The 17,844-nt window shown below is 41.9% G+C and overlaps 1 protein-coding gene across 8 annotated transcripts in view; it reads right to left on the reverse strand.

The window, feature by feature from the left end:
- LOC121058862 (lethal(3)malignant brain tumor-like protein 4) overlaps window positions 1-17,844 on the reverse strand; it is a 47,021-nt gene that overhangs the window by 18,090 nt on the left and 11,087 nt on the right. For 4 of the 8 annotated variants that reach the window (XM_040534964.1, XM_040534961.1, XM_040534963.1 and 1 more), the window contains 11 exons: window positions 15,031-15,184; window positions 12,132-12,240; window positions 11,412-11,583; window positions 9,904-9,961; window positions 8,660-8,748; window positions 7,286-7,390; window positions 6,500-6,635; window positions 5,908-5,999; window positions 4,765-4,916; window positions 3,102-3,178; window positions 1,553-1,638 (listed from right to left, as the gene is read on the reverse strand). In XM_040534964.1, the coding sequence (XP_040390898.1) occupies window positions 1,553-1,638; window positions 3,102-3,178; window positions 4,765-4,916; window positions 5,908-5,999; window positions 6,500-6,635; window positions 7,286-7,390; window positions 8,660-8,748; window positions 9,904-9,961; window positions 11,412-11,583; window positions 12,132-12,240; window positions 15,031-15,184 (1,230 nt within the window). The remainder of the gene's footprint in view (window positions 1-1,552; window positions 1,639-3,101; window positions 3,179-4,764; window positions 4,917-5,907; window positions 6,000-6,499; window positions 6,636-7,285; window positions 7,391-8,659; window positions 8,749-9,903; window positions 9,962-11,411; window positions 11,584-12,131; window positions 12,241-15,030; window positions 15,185-17,844) is intronic. The other 4 variants (XM_040534966.1, XM_040534969.1, XM_040534962.1 and 1 more) reach the window with 3 other exon arrangements.

A 17,844-nucleotide genomic window follows, 5' to 3' on the forward strand; every position in this document is an offset into this window, starting at 1 on the left:
TCCTACTGACAAGCCTCACTCATTATCCAGCATGCTGCCTCCGAGGTGCTCCGCATGCTGCGCTTCGTGATTGAAGATGCTGTCTGCCCAGCTCTGGAAAACCTTAATCCAAGGGATGCTTTGGAGTTCCACTGTGCTGCAGATAACTCCAGCTGTGGCCTCACAGCTCTGTAAAGAGGCAAACCCAGCCTCTTCCTATTACGTGACACCCGCCTTGACAACCTACAACAATTTCAAATGGACACCTGCTGAAATCTAGCAATTATCAGCCTTGCTTGGCTGGATTTTCACTTCCCTTATCTGAGGCCTCCTTGATTGCTTTTCCTCCTCAGTCCCAAAGACCTTACCCACAAAATATAAGGGAGGGCTGCAGGTATTAACCTGCAAGTCTAACTTTATCAAAAAGATTCAAGGCAAATATCACGATGGCTTAGCAAAGTTTTTAAACACACTGCAAAGTGTAGCAATGTGAGCCAGCACCATGGAAGACACTGCTAAGAAATAAAAAAAACACCAACTCTGGAATTTATTTATGAAGTTATTTTAAAGGCTTTTGTTGCATTTCTGCTCACAGTGAGCTTCCAGATAAATGCACTGAACTCCACTGTAAGAAACTGAAGCTCAGGCTCCCATGGTTGAGAGAATCTGACAATCTTCAGATTTAAGTCTGCGGGATGGTCTTACTCCATTCTAGGAGTCTGGCAGAGACGCTCTATCACCTGGCAGTATGCTTATTCCTGCGGAGGGCACAGCTGGCTCCTCCCTACAAGAACCAAGATCGGTATCGGTACACGCTAGTCCTTGACAGGAACTTCTCACTCTACCTTCATTTTATCCTCACTAACCAAGGGAAAGGGGGATTTACACAACTTCAAGGGGAAAATATTTCAGAGGAGTTTTTAAAATTTCATGTCGGTGAGAACAACCAATGGGAGGAATTCCAGACATCACTTTCCCTTCAAACATATACACATACCACTTCTCCTCCCTTCCTCACCAAACATCCCCAGTTGCAGACCAGTGATACCCCCTTCTGATCCCGACGAAGGGAGCATCTGGAGTCTCCTCAGCCAGCACCAGTCCTGCTCACATCATCTGGGAGAACCCCTCTGCCCACCCAGTCAGACCTCGAGCAAAATGCCATCTCCTTTTCCTCTCAGTGCCCCCTCTGACGCAAGGTACTGTACTGTCCTTCACACGTACCTCTGAAAGCTACAGTCATCTGTAGGGTCTGAAGGCTCTTCCCTTAATACTTCTAAGGGAGAAACTGATGAGAAACTGAAGACATTTCGTGAAAAATTCTTTCCAAGAGAGCTTTCCATGACTTTTTTTTTTTTTTTTTAGCCATGCAGCATGTAACCTGTTCTGTGTTCTGTTTTAGCAGAACACAGAGAGCTGATTTTAAACTCAGGCCCAAAGTAAAAAACACACTTTCACCCTCTTAGTACAGACATGGCAAACCACCACCAAATACAACATCTAGAAAGAAAGGGTAGATAACAGAAGTTTCCCCTACTCTTCTGACCTAAGAAAATCAAAGAGATTCACCAACCAGTTTGAATGCTCTTGCTGGGGCTGCCTGGGAATTAGTTTCTTCCAAGTATTTCTGCCATGAGAAGGCTTTAGGATCCTTGTATCCTGAAAAACAAGAAGAATTAATATTTAAGTAAGAAAAACCCAGCTATTGTTATAAATAACAGAAAAGCAGCTATGTAGCACACGTTTATTTTGTTAACTTAGCACTTTAAAAGGATGGCACTGGGAAGTGTTGTTCATACATATTACTTACAGCACACACAACAGCACTGCAAGTTTTCTGAGCTTCTACACAGGCCTTTAACCCTGACCGGAAAAACCTGAAGAGTTCGTTTCTGTACAGCTTAATCAATTCTTATTCTCTAGAGAAAGCTGCCAATTAAGTTAGTCAGAGGATTCTGTGATGTGCAATGGCATCACTAAATTAATTTCCTATTTTATTAACCATTCTATGTGTGAGTGCCTGCCAGATTGTAGGAACTTCTCATCTCCTCCTACCTACTCACCCATAGCCGAATAAAATTAGCAGTCTCGAAGTAAGAGGCTCTGTCACCATTACCTACCTACCCAGACACCTACATGGCTGTGCTACTCTAACGACAACGGGATGCATCTCTCTGGCAGCAACTCCTAAGCTGCGTTTAAGAAACTGCTCTACCTTTTTTCCCCTCCCTATTTCAGTATTTTTTAGCCTCAATATTGTTCCCTTTTGGCAGGAGGACCTAATCACTAATTGCATAGGACAGTCTGCAAATTGCTGCACATAAATCTTTCAGCAGAGAAATGAGAATTGACTGCAGATTCTCTTAGGGGCACAGGCAATCGTGATGTGAGTAGGGGAGCTGCATGCCACAGCCTTGTTGCACTTTCCAGAAGCAGGAACAGAGGTGGTGGTGCTGAAGAATAAGGGTCTATAACCCCTTTAGCATCTACAGTAAAAGGCACTAAGGCAAATTCTTCCACTGCAGAGGCAGCTTGTAGTGCTACCCACTCTACTAAACTTGATATGCAGTAATTACAGAAATTCTTGCTCCAAGGCTGTCAATCTAGCAAAGAGCAGACATTATTTTTTTATTATTTTTAAGGTGAATAAGCACTTGCATTGCCTGAAAACAACACTCGTTTTCCTGTAGGTTCTGTCCTTTTTCATTTGCCCAACGTTCTTTTCATTTACTGAATTCCAGTGCAGCAGAAGGAGATGTGCCCTCAGTTATTCCTTCTTTTTCAGAAATTCCATCCCATTATCTATAAAATCACGATATCGATTCCTCCTTCTTCCAGCTCACCTTAGAGGAAATTCTGAAAATACTTCACATTTCTTTCCCTTGTGAAATCAAATTCAATTGCAAATTACCAAACCTTGTTCCTTTGCTTGAAAGAGCTGTAAAACAAAATAAACTGCAGTGGCAAAACGTATGAACAATAACATTGTTCAGTCGGTAAAGAAACGAATACTGAATGGAATCTATAAATTCCTGTAAATCTTGCAAATACGTAATTATGTGGAAGATAAAGCCTACAGGTTTTTTGACTGAGGCAGGAAATAAGTCTCACTTTCAACATACCAGGTGGTGTTGTCAGCGGGGTTCCAGTTTCTTGGCAATAGCCAACAGGACGAATATATGGGCTGCTAGCTTCACACCTGAATCAAAGAGGAGAAGTTGGCACCAGTCAGTTTTAATGCAAAAAGAAAAGAAGAATTTCAGATGCTGTCTGATATGCTTTTGCTAGGGTAGCAGATGCTTTCAGTGGGTGTGATCACGATGTAAAAGACAAGCATTACCTCGTTAGAATGTATAAAGCCAAGTTTTCAAGGCATTCAAGCTGCCCCAAAAGATGTCTGTTGCTTTAAAAAACGACAACAAAAAAGCTCCCCCCACAGGCCATACAAACCACAGATCAGCCTGGACATAGACCATCCAAGCTAAAATATAAAGGAAGCAAGCAAACAAAAACCAAACTCTTGTCCCTAACTGAAACCCAAACTTTGGAAGAAGGGGCAATGACTTTCAATATCTTGCCAAGAACTACACGTTACCCATTAACTCCAGCTGAAACCTACTGGTAGTTTGCCTGGTTCCCAGTTTTATTGCATATATACATCTTCTGAGCTCCCAAAGGAGGGGATGTGTCCATTTGTGACAGCCCCTTTTGTCACATCTGCTCTGAGGAAGGGACCAAAACAGCCTTTCAGACTGAGGAAAAAACTGTGTTTTCAGCCAAATGCTACTCTGAAGCTTTGTTTGCTTGTGTTTCCTATTAACATTTCCAAATTCCAAACAAAACATGGCATGGAAACAAAGCTTCATGGGCTACAATGGTAAAGGAACTAGATCTGAAGACCTGCTAATCGAAACACCAGTGCTACAAAGCTCTGGATGATATATTTATGGCAAAGAAAGAAAAGACTCTCTTGGCACCAGAGAGGTACCTATTCTGAAAAAAAAATAAAATCATACAAAAGGAGGTGAGGGAGAAAACACAGAACACTGATTGAATCAGTGCTATGTAGATAAGCATGTGCCTTGTGTTGCTTTCACAGGCAAATTCAAAGAAAGTTTCTCCATTCATGTGGGCTGGGAAACCTGGGCCAAAGAGCGAAAATGGTTTTTAGACTAACGCTTCACCTGGCCCCAGCATGAGGGGCGGGGATCAAGATGCAGATGCAGAACAATGGTAGTGCAGGTCAGGACTTCAAAGCCTAAATGCTGGCAATCCCTTCTATTTTTGAAGTGCCTTATCTAAACTCTGCTGAAGCAAATGGGAAGATTTTTACTGACTTCAGTACTACCCACTTCCAAACGTAAGTTTGCAGGGAAACATGCCAACAGCCATTACTAGCTCTAGAGGAGAGGATGTTACTAATTAGAGGTGTTTGTCACCAGTGGAGCTTACTGCTTTTTATTTCAGTTCTGCCGGAGGATAACATGAACACTGCCTAACCTGGCCTCCAGTCACCAGCTGCGTTTCCTCAAACACTGCTCTAGCAGTTCAGGTTAACCCCACTGACTTTGCACGGAGCCAGCTGAAGGGTGGACAAACAGCAGGGGAAACTACTGGGCAGTGTCACTTGGTAAAAACCCCAAACAACCATTCAGATATTTGAAAGCTGATTTAAGATCCCAACTTTAGTGACTACACTTAAAATATTAGATGTTAGTGTTAGTGACGGAGTGAAATAAACCACGGTCTACTTGCAGATATATATTAGAAATAGATTCTCTTTACCAGTAGTCGTAATTCTCATCCCAGTTATCAAAATGAACTAGCAGGCGGTTATCCACCATGTCAGTGATGGTTGCAACACACATCAGTGACGGATTCTTCTTGTCCACTGCCTCTAGTTTCATTCCCAGACGAAAACCAGATGGTGTGACAGGCTGAGGAACAGGACATCAGGAAAGGGAAATCAGCCACATTCTAGCCCACGCCATTTAAATCACTGTTATAAACTCATTAGTTGCAGGTTATAACCCTGAAACCCACAGACCAAAACACAAGTCACTAGCAAGAGGGCTACAGGCAAGATTTCCATGTATTCTGGCAATAAATGTTACTATTTCTGAAAAAGAGCTGGTGCAGCCTGAGTAACAGAATCTCCAGGTACACAACAATACAGATTCGAAGGCTAAAATGCCTTAGCACCTTAGCCCAAACCAAACCATTCTGTGATTCTATGCACAGTTTTGTGCTGCTAAGCACTGGCTGACGATAAGCATGAGCATTGATGGTCCTCTCTTATTAGTGGAAAAGTTAGAGAGTATCCAGACACAAATCTACGTGGTTGGGCCCTGATCCCACTGCAGACAGCGCTCAGTCCATTGGCAGCACCAAATCCACCAGGCTGTGGACTTTGTGTCATTTCAGTGGCACAGAATGGGAAGCAGTGTTATAAACAAACTGAAGCTAACAACCAGAAGGAAAACAACAGTGGGTGAAGGATGAAAAATACTCAAGATCCATAGCTTCATAACAAATCCCATGGCGCACATGAGCATGCTGCTGGAAACCAGAAATTATTTTGGAAATGATTAAATTAGAGGAAAGTGACACAAATATCTTGACTGCAGGGACACAGCAAAACAGACTGTTGTAATATATTTAACAAATGGTAGAGTAAATCTTTTCCTCCAGTATTAAGGAAGAAGGGAAATACAAATTCTCTGCCTGGAAAGCCAGTGATTGGGGGAAGGAAAAAATTGTACTAGCTTCCATCTTACAAATAAATCACAGCAGGAAATAGCTTGCACCTGATTGTACCATGGTTGTACCTCTGACATGAGCATATTAAAAACATGTAAATATTCTGGTCAAAACTTGCTTAGCATCAGACCTATTTGAAAACATCTTGTATTCAATATCGCCACTTACAGTGCTGAGGGTCTTAAAAAGGCTTTTTGGAGCTGCTTGAGCTTTGCAATTCTTCAAATAGGAAGCCCAATTAAATTCTCCCTCCTTGAAACCTAGAAAGAGAGATAAAAAGATTGTTTTACACAGACCCATTACGTTCAGATTGGTTTTTCAGAAATGGAAATTACCTGGGAAGAATATGAACTTTGCATGATAACTGCCCTTCTACAATCTTCAGGGGTTACGCATTTCGGCTAAAACATCTCTCTCTTTTTCAGTATAATGTCCAATCATTAATCTCAACCTTCAAACATTTCTAGGAAATTGAATGCCAGGAAGAATAAAGTTCTGAACCCCAAAGAAACTCCTTGCTTTACAAGCTCACCCAATAAAGAGTTTCTAATTTGACTAACAACGTCAATCTTTGGGAACATCAAAAGGAAGTTGTTTTGTTCTTTTGTGATTCACTATGTTAATTACACCTCTTCCCTTTAAGCCACTCAGATTGAGTTCGACAATGAAATCATACTAAAAATGAAACATGCATAGCCAGGACAACTAGCTCTTAGCAGAATTTATGGCGTCTTGCACACCATCTTATTTTTTTCCGTACCTTTAGGAGGGAGCAGCTTATGGCTTGTTTTTTCACACCAGCCGACAGGATGGATGTCTGAGGAATCAGCATTAACCCAGAAGTCATAGCACTCCGGATAACCATCAAAATGTAATCGCATTCTATACCCTTGTACCTATAAGCAGGGGAGCTCTGATTATCATACAACATCATCATACAGAACCTAAAGAAAAATACTAACAAAATGTTTTTCCTGTATTTGGATTTATAGGTAAAAGCGTAAGACCTGGTCGATTTCTCAAAAGCCTAGTTCTATTTTTCCTCATTTACATCTCCCACTTTCCATGCTTTCCTCACTTCAAGGAGCTGACAACGAAACCGGTCAGTGTAACTTCAGTGGACTTGTTTTTATTCCATACCCCATATATTCCTGTGCTGCGACATCCAAAGTGCAAATGCAGCAGGAGAACACAACAGGTCTGTATCAGCTTGACACAGATTTCACAGAATTGAAGAAACACAGAATTTCCACTTGCTTATATTTACTAAGTCTTGGAGCCTAATTGCATTGTTCTTTTCCACACTCATTCATTGCATGGAATTAAAAGGTTTATTATTATTATGAAATACAGTTGCAAAAGTCTGACAGTAGGATTTCATGGATTCTTAACCACATAACAATATTCCTCCAGTGTCACTTTGAAATCCTCCTAATCATTAATTAATTAAAATACAACTATTCCTATGCTCCTACTTTTTATTGAAAAAAAAAGTATCCTAAATGTAAATGGGATTTTTGGAATCGAAGACAGGAATAGCAACTACCTCAGCCACTGTAAGAACACAGAATCGAGATGGGTGTTCAGGGTCCAGCCCTTCCAATTTCATTCCAACTTTAAATCCATTTCGGCCTTGTGGGAATAATTGATACTGTGTGGGGGAGGAAAAAAAGACAGAGAAATTTGTTTTTAATTTCTGAAGAGAAAATCTATTGCAGAACATTCATCAGATATGCTTTGAATTTTCAACTCAGAGCAGAAAATTCTATCACTAAATGATTGCTGCTTTAATAGACAGACACAGGTACAGAGATCAATAACGGCATGATCACCATATTTCAGGTTTACTTGTTATTCTAATTAATCTCTGAAAATCTGAAAAACACTGAACCATGAGTCTGTTGCAATTAACTGCGAACAAATCTTTCAGCAGATGCAGAAATGAGCTCTATTCAAACACAAAAGAATCCCCTTCACAGCCCAGTGTAGGAGCGCTGGCAGAAACAAACAGCCAGGAAAGCTAAAATCATTCTGCCTGTGTCAGCACGAGGTCAGCAGTCCAGACTTCTCCAAAAGGTAACTTTTCATCTTCAAATGGTAGAAGGGAGAAAGAATATTTAATCTGGAGCCCATTTACACAGCCATTCCAGAAAGCATTTGTGTTATTCATTTATTTGCAATCTGAATCCAAATTAAGCATCTGAAGTATAGCAAAGGCTTAAGAAGAAATTTTAACTGCAATTGCAAATAGCTTATTGCATCCACTGTAGTTAACTGCCTCTCCTTCTCATCTCATCCTGGACGGTGCAAACAGCTCTCTGCTTTGAAGAATTCACTGCGAGCTGAACTTTTAATTTGGGCTGCTGCACCAGAATGTAGAAGCAGCTTCCCCACATCTACATTCATCTTCTAACTTCAGTGCACCAGACTGTGGATGACCACAGCTTCCCTTCTAACAATTACTTCTCACTGAGGTAATCTCTGACACTCTCAGAGCTAGCTGACTTACAGTTTTCTACATAGGAAGGCTGGAAAGGGCGTAGTACAGCCACAGATGAAACACAGGACATAAGAAAGACATTAAACTGTTCCTCTATGATGTTGCTTAGCGATTGCCTAACAGCCAATTTATTCCGAGCTACCCAAAGCAGACCGAAACAGTCATTGTTTATTTGTGAGTGGGATTCAATTCATGGTTTTTACATCGCTGGTTTTGGATAAGACTCACAGGGTAGATGTTTGTTTCCACAGTGCTTCAGGGCTGGAAACAAACATGAGGTTTTTACTGCCTGCTTGCACCAAAATAGCTAATAAATGTAACTGCTGGTTTGAGGGTAGTCTCACATTCTGCTTGCATTGAGTTAGTAATTCTGGGAGGCTGCCTGAGAAAAACAATGGAAGAGCTGAAAAAGCTGCCAACCTCTCTGAACAGTTTTAGGGGAGCAGCTGGCATCCGTTCCTCTTCTAAGTAGGAAACCCAGTTCCATACCTTCTTCTTTGCAGGAACAACTAATCAAAAACAAAAACAAAAATGAGTGTTTCTCCCAGACATCTCCCGTTTTTCCCTCTCTCCTCTTTCTCCTCCCATTTCTGCAAGTCATTTTTACAGCACCCGGAGCAGCTCCAGGCAGCGGCGCTGCTCTCTGATCAGGTGCAGAGTTACTTTTACAGCAAGTAAGGAGGCAGCTCTGAGCTCAGCTCAGCCAATGCTGTTTTGCTGCTGTACCCCAGAGGAGGCAGTGTTACCCAACTTTTGAGGAAAGGTACAAATTCCAACAGTAGGACAACCGTGCTCATTTCTCATTAACAAAAATTTATCATATCGCAGGTCAAATGAATTGTGGCACCCGAATTGCTGGAAGCTACCCATGGAAAGCTGCCACGGTAAAGTTTCGACAAGATATAGTAACTTAAAATAGAGGAAAATAATTCCTTCTGATAATTCACAGAGAAATAAAGGGTTAGATATGAACTAAATGACAGCACAGAGAGGCATATAATTGCAGCTGAAATAAACCTAAAACAAAACAAATGAAAAACCAAGTGAATTTTTGCTCAGTTCACAAGATTTTTTGTATGCATAGATATATAAATATACATATTTATAACCTGCTAATACCACAGTGCACCTACTACAGAGGCAGCTACCAGTACATACATGTTGAAGACAACTTGGCAGGTGCTTGGATTCATTCTAGCAGAACCATGGTCATACACATAATAAATTATATTTTAAAAGCATATTAAAAATCTCCCCCCAGTTTAAGATATGCTAACTCCTTTAAGGTATGCAACAAATTTAACCCAAAGTTTGCAATCAATCTCATGTTGCTTACAACTTGTGTTCTATTTGTCATTTGTGGCTATGAAGCTCTCCAAAGTCAATGGAAACAAAGATTCTTATCGGCTTCAGTGAGCTTTGGATCAGACTGTCTCCTTCCAGATCCTCTACGCTGTGCCCAACATGCAGGCAAATCTAGCATACTCTCCCTAATACATTTCAGAAGACTGACTGTGGTAAGAGGGTTATGTACCTAAGAAGCTATTCTGAATGTGAAATGAGCTCTACTGTCCTTTCTTCTTCTGTTTATTATTATTCATTTTATAATAGCTAGTAAAATAATCTATAAACATTAAAGAAAAGAGACTATGAGCTTAGCTCACCTTGTTTTATTGGTTTAGTGTTTCTGCGGCTTTTCATATTATTTGATTTATTCTTCTCCTAGACACAGATACGTTAAAAAAAAGTTTAGCAATATTGTTGTTTCCTCCCTCTGATCATCTCACAATGCAGGTACAATACGGATGTAACATGTAACTAACAGGAGTATTAGCTAGCATTATTTCCCTTTGAATAACCCTGCAAGAGCATTAGTAGAGTACGTTACATAAATAACTTTGATCCTGCAGTATCCCAAAATACTTTACAAATTACTTAATATGCTACTGAAGTTCACTTAAACATGGCCACTGAAGAGCAGTACGGGCCCTAAACCTCCATTACAATGCACAGGATTTGCTTTCTGCAGTGCTGGATTTACTGTTCACATAAGCAACCTCACTGTAATGCTCCATTTTCCTTCTCATTTCAGAGGTTCTTATGCCCATCTATGCCAGGGAACGGATACAGAAAAAAAAATCACCTATGAAGCCCTGAAAGAAGCAGATGCTTCAAGGAACTACTGCCATAGATGAACACCCCAGAAAATGTCTCCCTGTGTCACATTCCAAGCCAGCTTGCCATTCACAGTTCTTCTGTGAAGTTTTCAAACTCATTAATTCACCCAGGGTTTTCATTTCTCAATGTGAAACAAAAAGGGCAAAATGTGAAATGCAAAGCTGCCTGCCAAAGCACGCCCTAGAAGAGAGAGTGGGGCAGTTTCAAATGAGGAAGAGGAGAAGGGGAAGAGACAGAGGGCAAGTACTTCTGCAAACATATATACTTAAATCTCTCTCATATGCATCACAGAGAAAAACTGAGCAATAAGATGAGTTAATCATCAGAAATTTCATGACATCAGAAATTTCAGCTTGCATTGCCACCAAGCACCTACCCCAGTGGCTCTCCATTAGAAAAACAAGTGCAATTCATGAACATAAATGTAATGGTTCAGGCCTGAGACTATGCACATGGCAGCAGAGTGCACACTTGCACAAAGGCCTCCTAAAAGGAGTAAGATGCTTAATGAAAATTAAGAAAAGATGAGATCAGGACTGAGGTACTTCTATTTGGACACCATTAATACATGTTTCTAGTAGTGTAGTGAATGTACACACAAGTACATTATAAAAAGCAATCAAACTCTGCTGTTTGACACTAATCTTTAGCTTCACACAGTATTTCTTGACTGTAGCTAGGTGTAATATTTGGGAGGGCATGTATTCTTATTGTGAAACAAGCTCAGTGCACATGGCTATAGCTACATCTATATTGCATTACTGTCTGAAATCTTGACTGTGACTTCAGATGAGCTATTCACCAACATGACTCCTCAGATTTCAGAACAGATATTCTCATTCCTGATGTAAATCAGAATCAGACCCAGACCATTCTCATGGGTACAGAACAACCTCCCTTGGCTCAGTTTTCCTTGCACAGTGAAATGCAAGCCACAGACTTCTATATGCTCTTTACAGTTCTCTTTAAAGAAAATACATGTGGCCTTATTTACCTCATCCTCATCTGCATTTTCCTCATCATCCTCAGACTCCAGAAGCAGTCTTCTCTTCCTTCGGAGACGTTTGGCAGGTCTGTCAACCTCATTCATCTGACAGCCAATGCTGACATTAGGATTTCTGCTATTTCCCCTGTTTCTGCAATCATTTGGAATGTCTTTGGTATCACTAAATGTTCAAAATTGAAAACAAAAACAAATTAAAAGTCCAGCAATATTTCTGCAGTTTTCCCAGCGTCTCTGTACCTGTTCGGCAGAATGAGGTTGCCTGGGCTGAGAACCTGAAGAAATGAAACATGTTTGCATGATTTGCCATATATTTATCTTTTAAAATACTTGACAGTACCTGAATAGCTATCGCTACCAAAGCAGCTCCAGAGGGTTTTTAATATTGCCTTTTTACAGCTTTGTGGAAAACAGGACATCGTCCTTATCTACAGGAGAGGGAACTGAGGCATCAAGCACACAATGAGAATTTATGCAGGTTGAGAAATTAGGATTGATATCCAGAAAAAAGCTCTCCTCAGTTTGGCTTGGGAGCCTCAAGGGTAACAGGAAGGTCACCAGCAGAGCTTTGCAGGCAGCCCTGCTTCTGCCATGCCATGTTAACACTTGCTCTGAGGACTTCATTACTTTCACAGCGATGCTTCTCTCTAGCACAAAGTTATCCCTAAGCAGTTTTAAACACAGAAGAAGAAGAATCTGGGGTTTATTTACCTGTCCCTGTGCTGCTGAGAGCCTGTCTGAGTACAAAACTTTCCATTCGCAAAGCAATCCATTTGACCACGGGTTTGGAAAACAGAACAGGGCAAGTTGTCTTTGGACACTGCAGAAGCAAAGAAAAAGAAAACTATTAAAGTAAAATGTTAGAACTTTGTACTTTTTAAACACCTTTCATGCAAGGAGTTCTGTCAAAGTCCTTTGCAAACTTTCAGAGAACCTCAGTACCCCATTGTGAGGGAAGTAATTATTATCTGTACACTGGCACACAGAAAGAGTGTACCACCTCATTAAAGAAAAAACACTTTTATCTATAGTATTTTAATTTCAGAGAAGCTCTGCCCTCTGTAAAAGTATTACAGCCTTGAGATTATATCTTCTTTAGCCAGGACACAATTACAGATCTTTTTATATTTCTTTATTCCTAGTAACCCTTTAACTTGAAAAGCAAATGTCAGATGAGTCCACCATGTTTGGATACTTTAAATACAGTTGGTTAAGTTTTAAAACTTCAGTCTTTATCTATACTTTGTACACAGGAAAAAAAATCTTTCGTAGGCAGTCTTTAAAAATAGCATTATTGATGGGAAAATAGAAACAATTATTTCTGTATCTAGCAAGGAATATATATCAATCTTTCTTCTGAACAAAAGCATGAAAATACAAAGAGTAACTCCAATGTATTGTTTACTTTCTACTACTGTTTGGCTTTTTCCTAATGCAATTTAATTTATGTTGAATACTTTAACAAAATATGGTTTCGGTAATCCCCATTACCAGGCATCTGCACTATTCCAATGCATACTTCGCTCAAGTTCTCTGACATGCAAATTGTGCATGGGGCTCCTATGCATACGTCATTCCTATTCTGCACTTTGGGGCACCGTTTGTGTGCACTGGTTTGATCAATTCATTCCCGTATGCACCATTTAAGAGAAAAAAAAAAAGCAAACAAGGCACCAGGCAATCAAAAACACTGAGATACGAGTCACTTCACTTCTTGTTTAAAACCATTTTCACAGTCTCCTTACCAGTACTTGCACTCATTCTGTTGAGATGACTGAAATTTTTCATTTATATCTGATTGCTCCCTACAGACTGATAGGGGATGTTGGATGGTCCTGGCTGGAATTCGGCAGACAGACTGCCTACACAGAGTGAACACAAGCCTGCTAGTGTTACAACTTAAAGCTTCTCCCTGTGCCACTGGGGACCAATGATTCCAGGCAGGGGGAAGGCAAAAGAGGGAAAACGTGTAAGAGCAACAGAGCTTGAAGAGCTTTGCTCAAATAGAAATCACGCTGATAGATGGAATACACTTGGATTAAAAGGGTGTGAAAAATTCTTAGCGCTGAGGTGACCATGTAAGAACTGGTTCTTTGCCTGATGAATTGATGTTTCTGCAGCTCTCGCAGGCAAGAAGTACCCACAATCAGCAGGAATGTAAGCAAATGCCTGTAAGCAAAAGTGAATCTGCAGAGCTTACAATGAATTCTGAGATGAGAAGAGCCAACAGGGAAGACAGGTACAAAGCCTTCCTACCAGAAAACAGAAACAGTTCCATCAAGATCCTGGGGAAAGCCGACTGGCAGATGCTTGTCCAGGCAAGCAACAAGAGGAGAGATTGTTCTGTTCCCAAAAAAGAAATTCCCTCCATGGGTGTGTACAATTTCAGGGATGCAGCCCTGCCTTGACCAGCGATCCAGCACTGGATCACATGGGCACTTTCACAAATAGCTCTACTGAAACACTTGATCAAAGGAAACAAGAGATTTACCAAGTAAGTGAGGCTGCCCAGCTGAACCAAGTGGGCTGGAATGAAAAACCTCAGAGGCTAACAGAAGTAAATCTGCTTTCAAATACCGGTTTCTGGAGAAACAGGGTAAGAAGAGGTCTGCAGAGAACCGTCTGAGATATTTCTTGTCCATTATATTGACGCATATGTCTAGTAACATGCTTACATTACCCTGTCAAAACTCAATTTCCCCTAATTTGGATTGCAGCAGCCTTGGAAATGACAAAGTTCTTGTGGCTAACAACGCACCTATCGACATGAGCCAGGTTACAGGCAACTCTCAAGGGTGTTCTCGCCAAACCGGGGATTCATTTGGGGCCACAAATGCCAGGTTGGCACAGCGCTGTGCCACCCGCTCATGCTCTGCATACACATGGAGGAATCTCACTGGAAGCTCCCGTCACCCCCAAGAGCAGTCCACTAAGGCACATCTGAGTTAGCACATCAGCCAGAGCACCTCAGCTATGCACAACTTTAGCTCAGCCCTGGGCACTTCTGGCCTGAGGCACCCAGCAATGTCCCAGGCAATTCCCAAGCGTGGTTTAGGACTCAGCATGGAGCTGAAAGTCCTCCCTGTGGGTGCAACCCCTCCATTGTGGAGGCTGAGTGTTTAATAAGGTACGTAACACCAGACCATTCTGATCTCAAAGTCCCAAAATAAGCACAGTTTAGTTTAACACAGATGCAGACCTAATTGCTGCCATGACAAGTGCATCGCTCCTGTTAAGGATGTCACTGCTGATCCACTACCCTGGAAAGAAGGGGCTCCGACATCCCAGTAACACCAGTTGAGGAGACCCCAGGGTTTAAGTTAAAACTCCGTGTGAGCGAGATGTCTGACTACAGTGGCAAACCCAGCCCAGATCGTTTATATAACCACACTTACCTTCCACAAAGGAGCGCACAACGCATGAGCCAGGTACTGTTATGACTCTGCAGTAATTACATTCACTCTAAATACCTCTAAAATATTCGAAACAGGCAGTGACTCACTTCACACGCTGCATCAGGGAGCCCGGCGCTACTGAAACACACATTTCAGTCCTGGTTCTAGAAGCTTTTCCAGAAACCACATATTCTGTCCCACAGCAAGAGGCTCACCTTCCAAATCAGTGCTAGAGGCAGCGGAAGCGTTGACAGCAGCAGGAGCAAAGCTGGTTGGGCTGGCATTTATTGCTGAGGCTGAAAGAGTTTTTATGGCTTCTGCTTCTACTTCAGTAATGATTTCTAGCATTCCAAACTCATTTAAACGGAACTGCAGGTAACAGAAGAAAGCAGGCAAATAAGCAGTAGTAAATGGGCTAGAAAAGGGGACGGAAAGGAATAGGATTCCCTGAGAAGCAACTAGGTAAGGGACAAAAAGAAATGGCTGTATGTACATAGAAAAGCAATAAAAATAACTAACAATAAAAATATGAAACACAAAACTCTTCCTCAAAATGCCAGCAGTGGGCCCTCAGAACCCCAACGGTGCATTTCACCGTCAGAGGAGGAAAGCAACGTTAATTCTACCTGCTTTGATGTGTTCCCCTTATAAATCCCAGACCTCTGACAAATGCACCAGAATAAATACCTGCAGAAAACCAATTCAACCCCAAACCTTTGTTCTGATGGGTCAAGTTCATCCAGCAAAGCACAATTACATTTATTGCAATTATCAGATACCGCAACCTCCCTAAAATCCCGGTGCAAGCAGGAATCACGCAGCTGTTGAAGGAAAGGCCATGCTGCAGCAGAGAATGATGCAGCACGTGTTCCCAGATGATGCTGGCCGAGTTTCGCAGACCTCGGAGCATGGCTGGGACTGCACAAACGCAGTACACATCTGAACAAACCATCTCTGAACAGCCCAGAAACACACCTAACGCCCTGCACATGCGCCGTCTGCCCTACTGCAGGCCAAGAGGAAACTGAGATGCAGAAGAAAACCCCTGCAGACATGCAGGGAAGTGCTCAAACCATAGGGTAGCCTGGAAGAAAAATGGTATGTGTCTGACTTCAGAGATTCTATCATTTAAGCTTAAAAAATGTCTTGGGCTAGGAACACACTTCATGGATCCAGATAAAATTAGCAGTGTGCCAAATAGCGTCAATGCGCATCTTTTATTAGTCCCCATCTGCAAAGGCAATCAAACACACACACACACAAAAAGACTAATCTGAAGATTAGTCACTCCTTGATCTTCTCTACGGTCTGCACTACAGAGCTGCTGAACTCCAGAACGAGAGGCAAATACAGGGCGGGTTGCATTTGCAAGCTCTGCTCCAAAGCTTTTATTCACAGCAGTTTATGAGCTTGAGATCTTTTCTCAGCCATCCGTTCTTCACTCAAACCTGGCAAACCCAGATTAAAGGCGTGTGCTTCACCTCTGAAGCAGGGCTCCTCGTCGCATTGAGAAGCGCCGCTCTTCCTCTACTGCTGCATGCTTCCTGGTCTCCAAATCCTGCCTCCAGCCCCCTATCAAAGCCTCATCCCAAAAGTTCTTCCCCCTCCTTCCTCTTTTTGATCTGAAGCCTGTATTTGTTAAGGATTCAAAGATGCTGGACCTGCTCCTAAAAGCTCACTTTTTCCTCTGCAGCCCCTAAGACACGGAGCACCTTTTTTATTTCACCAAGACGAGAAACAGCCCATTGCAAAGAAACGATAATTTAAGTGGGCCTCTGCGTTTCCTGGAGATGGCTGTTGTAAGAGAAGCAACCTCTCGCTTTTCCCCAACGCCAGAGGAGCAGTAGCCTAAGGGTGCAGGATCTCAGCGGTTCCTTGCCATCGCTGCTGAGGACAGCTCAGCACCGTGAGCACAAGGTCAGCGGCGGGAGCACCTCCAGAGCTCTACGTGCCATCAGGCAGCAGAGCGAGCGCGAAGCCGAGCTCACAGCTGGAGGTGGGGAAGGGTGCCAACGCCACTGTGTGTTAGCAGGTTAGTCTCCGGGGTGGACACTGCTGCATACAAATCAAGGGCTCTGATTCAGCCCAAGCCAGTGAAGACAAGAGGTTGTTATCTCTTCCTTTTATTATTTGGTGCCATGTGAACTGGGAAGCCCAGCCCAGGACCCCAGAAGCAAAAGTTTGCTATGAAAAATGACCAGCATCGTTATTAACAGTCCCTGAGCTGTGCTGAGGACTGGTTGACCTATGGAGCCCACCTCCAGTTTCATTCACTGACTCTTCAAGGCAATATCCTTCATCGTGAAGTTCTGGAAATAACTGTTTCTATCAGAACTGCTTCTTCTTTTACATATAGAAATGAGATCAACACAGCGCATTTGTTAACGTGAAATTCACACAAACTCTCCAAAAATAATCTGTCCTTGCTGAGAACTTTTGAAAAGGGAATTCAGGGAAAATGTATTTAATTGTGCATGCAAGAACTGGAATACAGCAGGAAGAGGAGACAGGCAGGGAAAAAAAATATACTGCAAAAGAAAAAAAAGAAAAAAGTGTTTGGCTTTTTTGCAGAAAAAAAAGTGTTTGGCATCTTAAGAATGAAGCAGCTTCCTGTGCAGCCAGTTATCATGCTCCAGCCAACACTGCCACCACACTCAGCAGCCATGGTATCAGTGCTCTTATAGTTTGTCATCTAATATAAAATAATACAGTATTATTTGTTTTTTTCCAGTAAGTACGGTGGTGCTGTGCTGGTTCTCTACTATTACAAGGAACCAAAAGAGGTGAAGCTGTTTCTGCAAATGAACATTACTGCTGGTTAAGAGAAAACCCGTGGCAATACACTGCTCAGCTCTTTTAAGCAGCAATAGTATAATGACTGAATAAACACAGCAGAAAAGTTAGGCCACTGCAAAATGATCATCCAGAGGGCCTCCTAGAGAGTCAGTGGACCCAATTCCATGTCTGTTTGGTGGGAGAGCAAAGCACTGATCTCAAAATACTCCAAGCATACAGGTTCACCCATGTTC

Source organism: Cygnus olor, chromosome 23 (genome assembly GCF_009769625.2).
Source record: "Cygnus olor isolate bCygOlo1 chromosome 23, bCygOlo1.pri.v2, whole genome shotgun sequence".
Lineage (NCBI taxonomy): Eukaryota > Metazoa > Chordata > Aves > Anseriformes > Anatidae > Cygnus > Cygnus olor.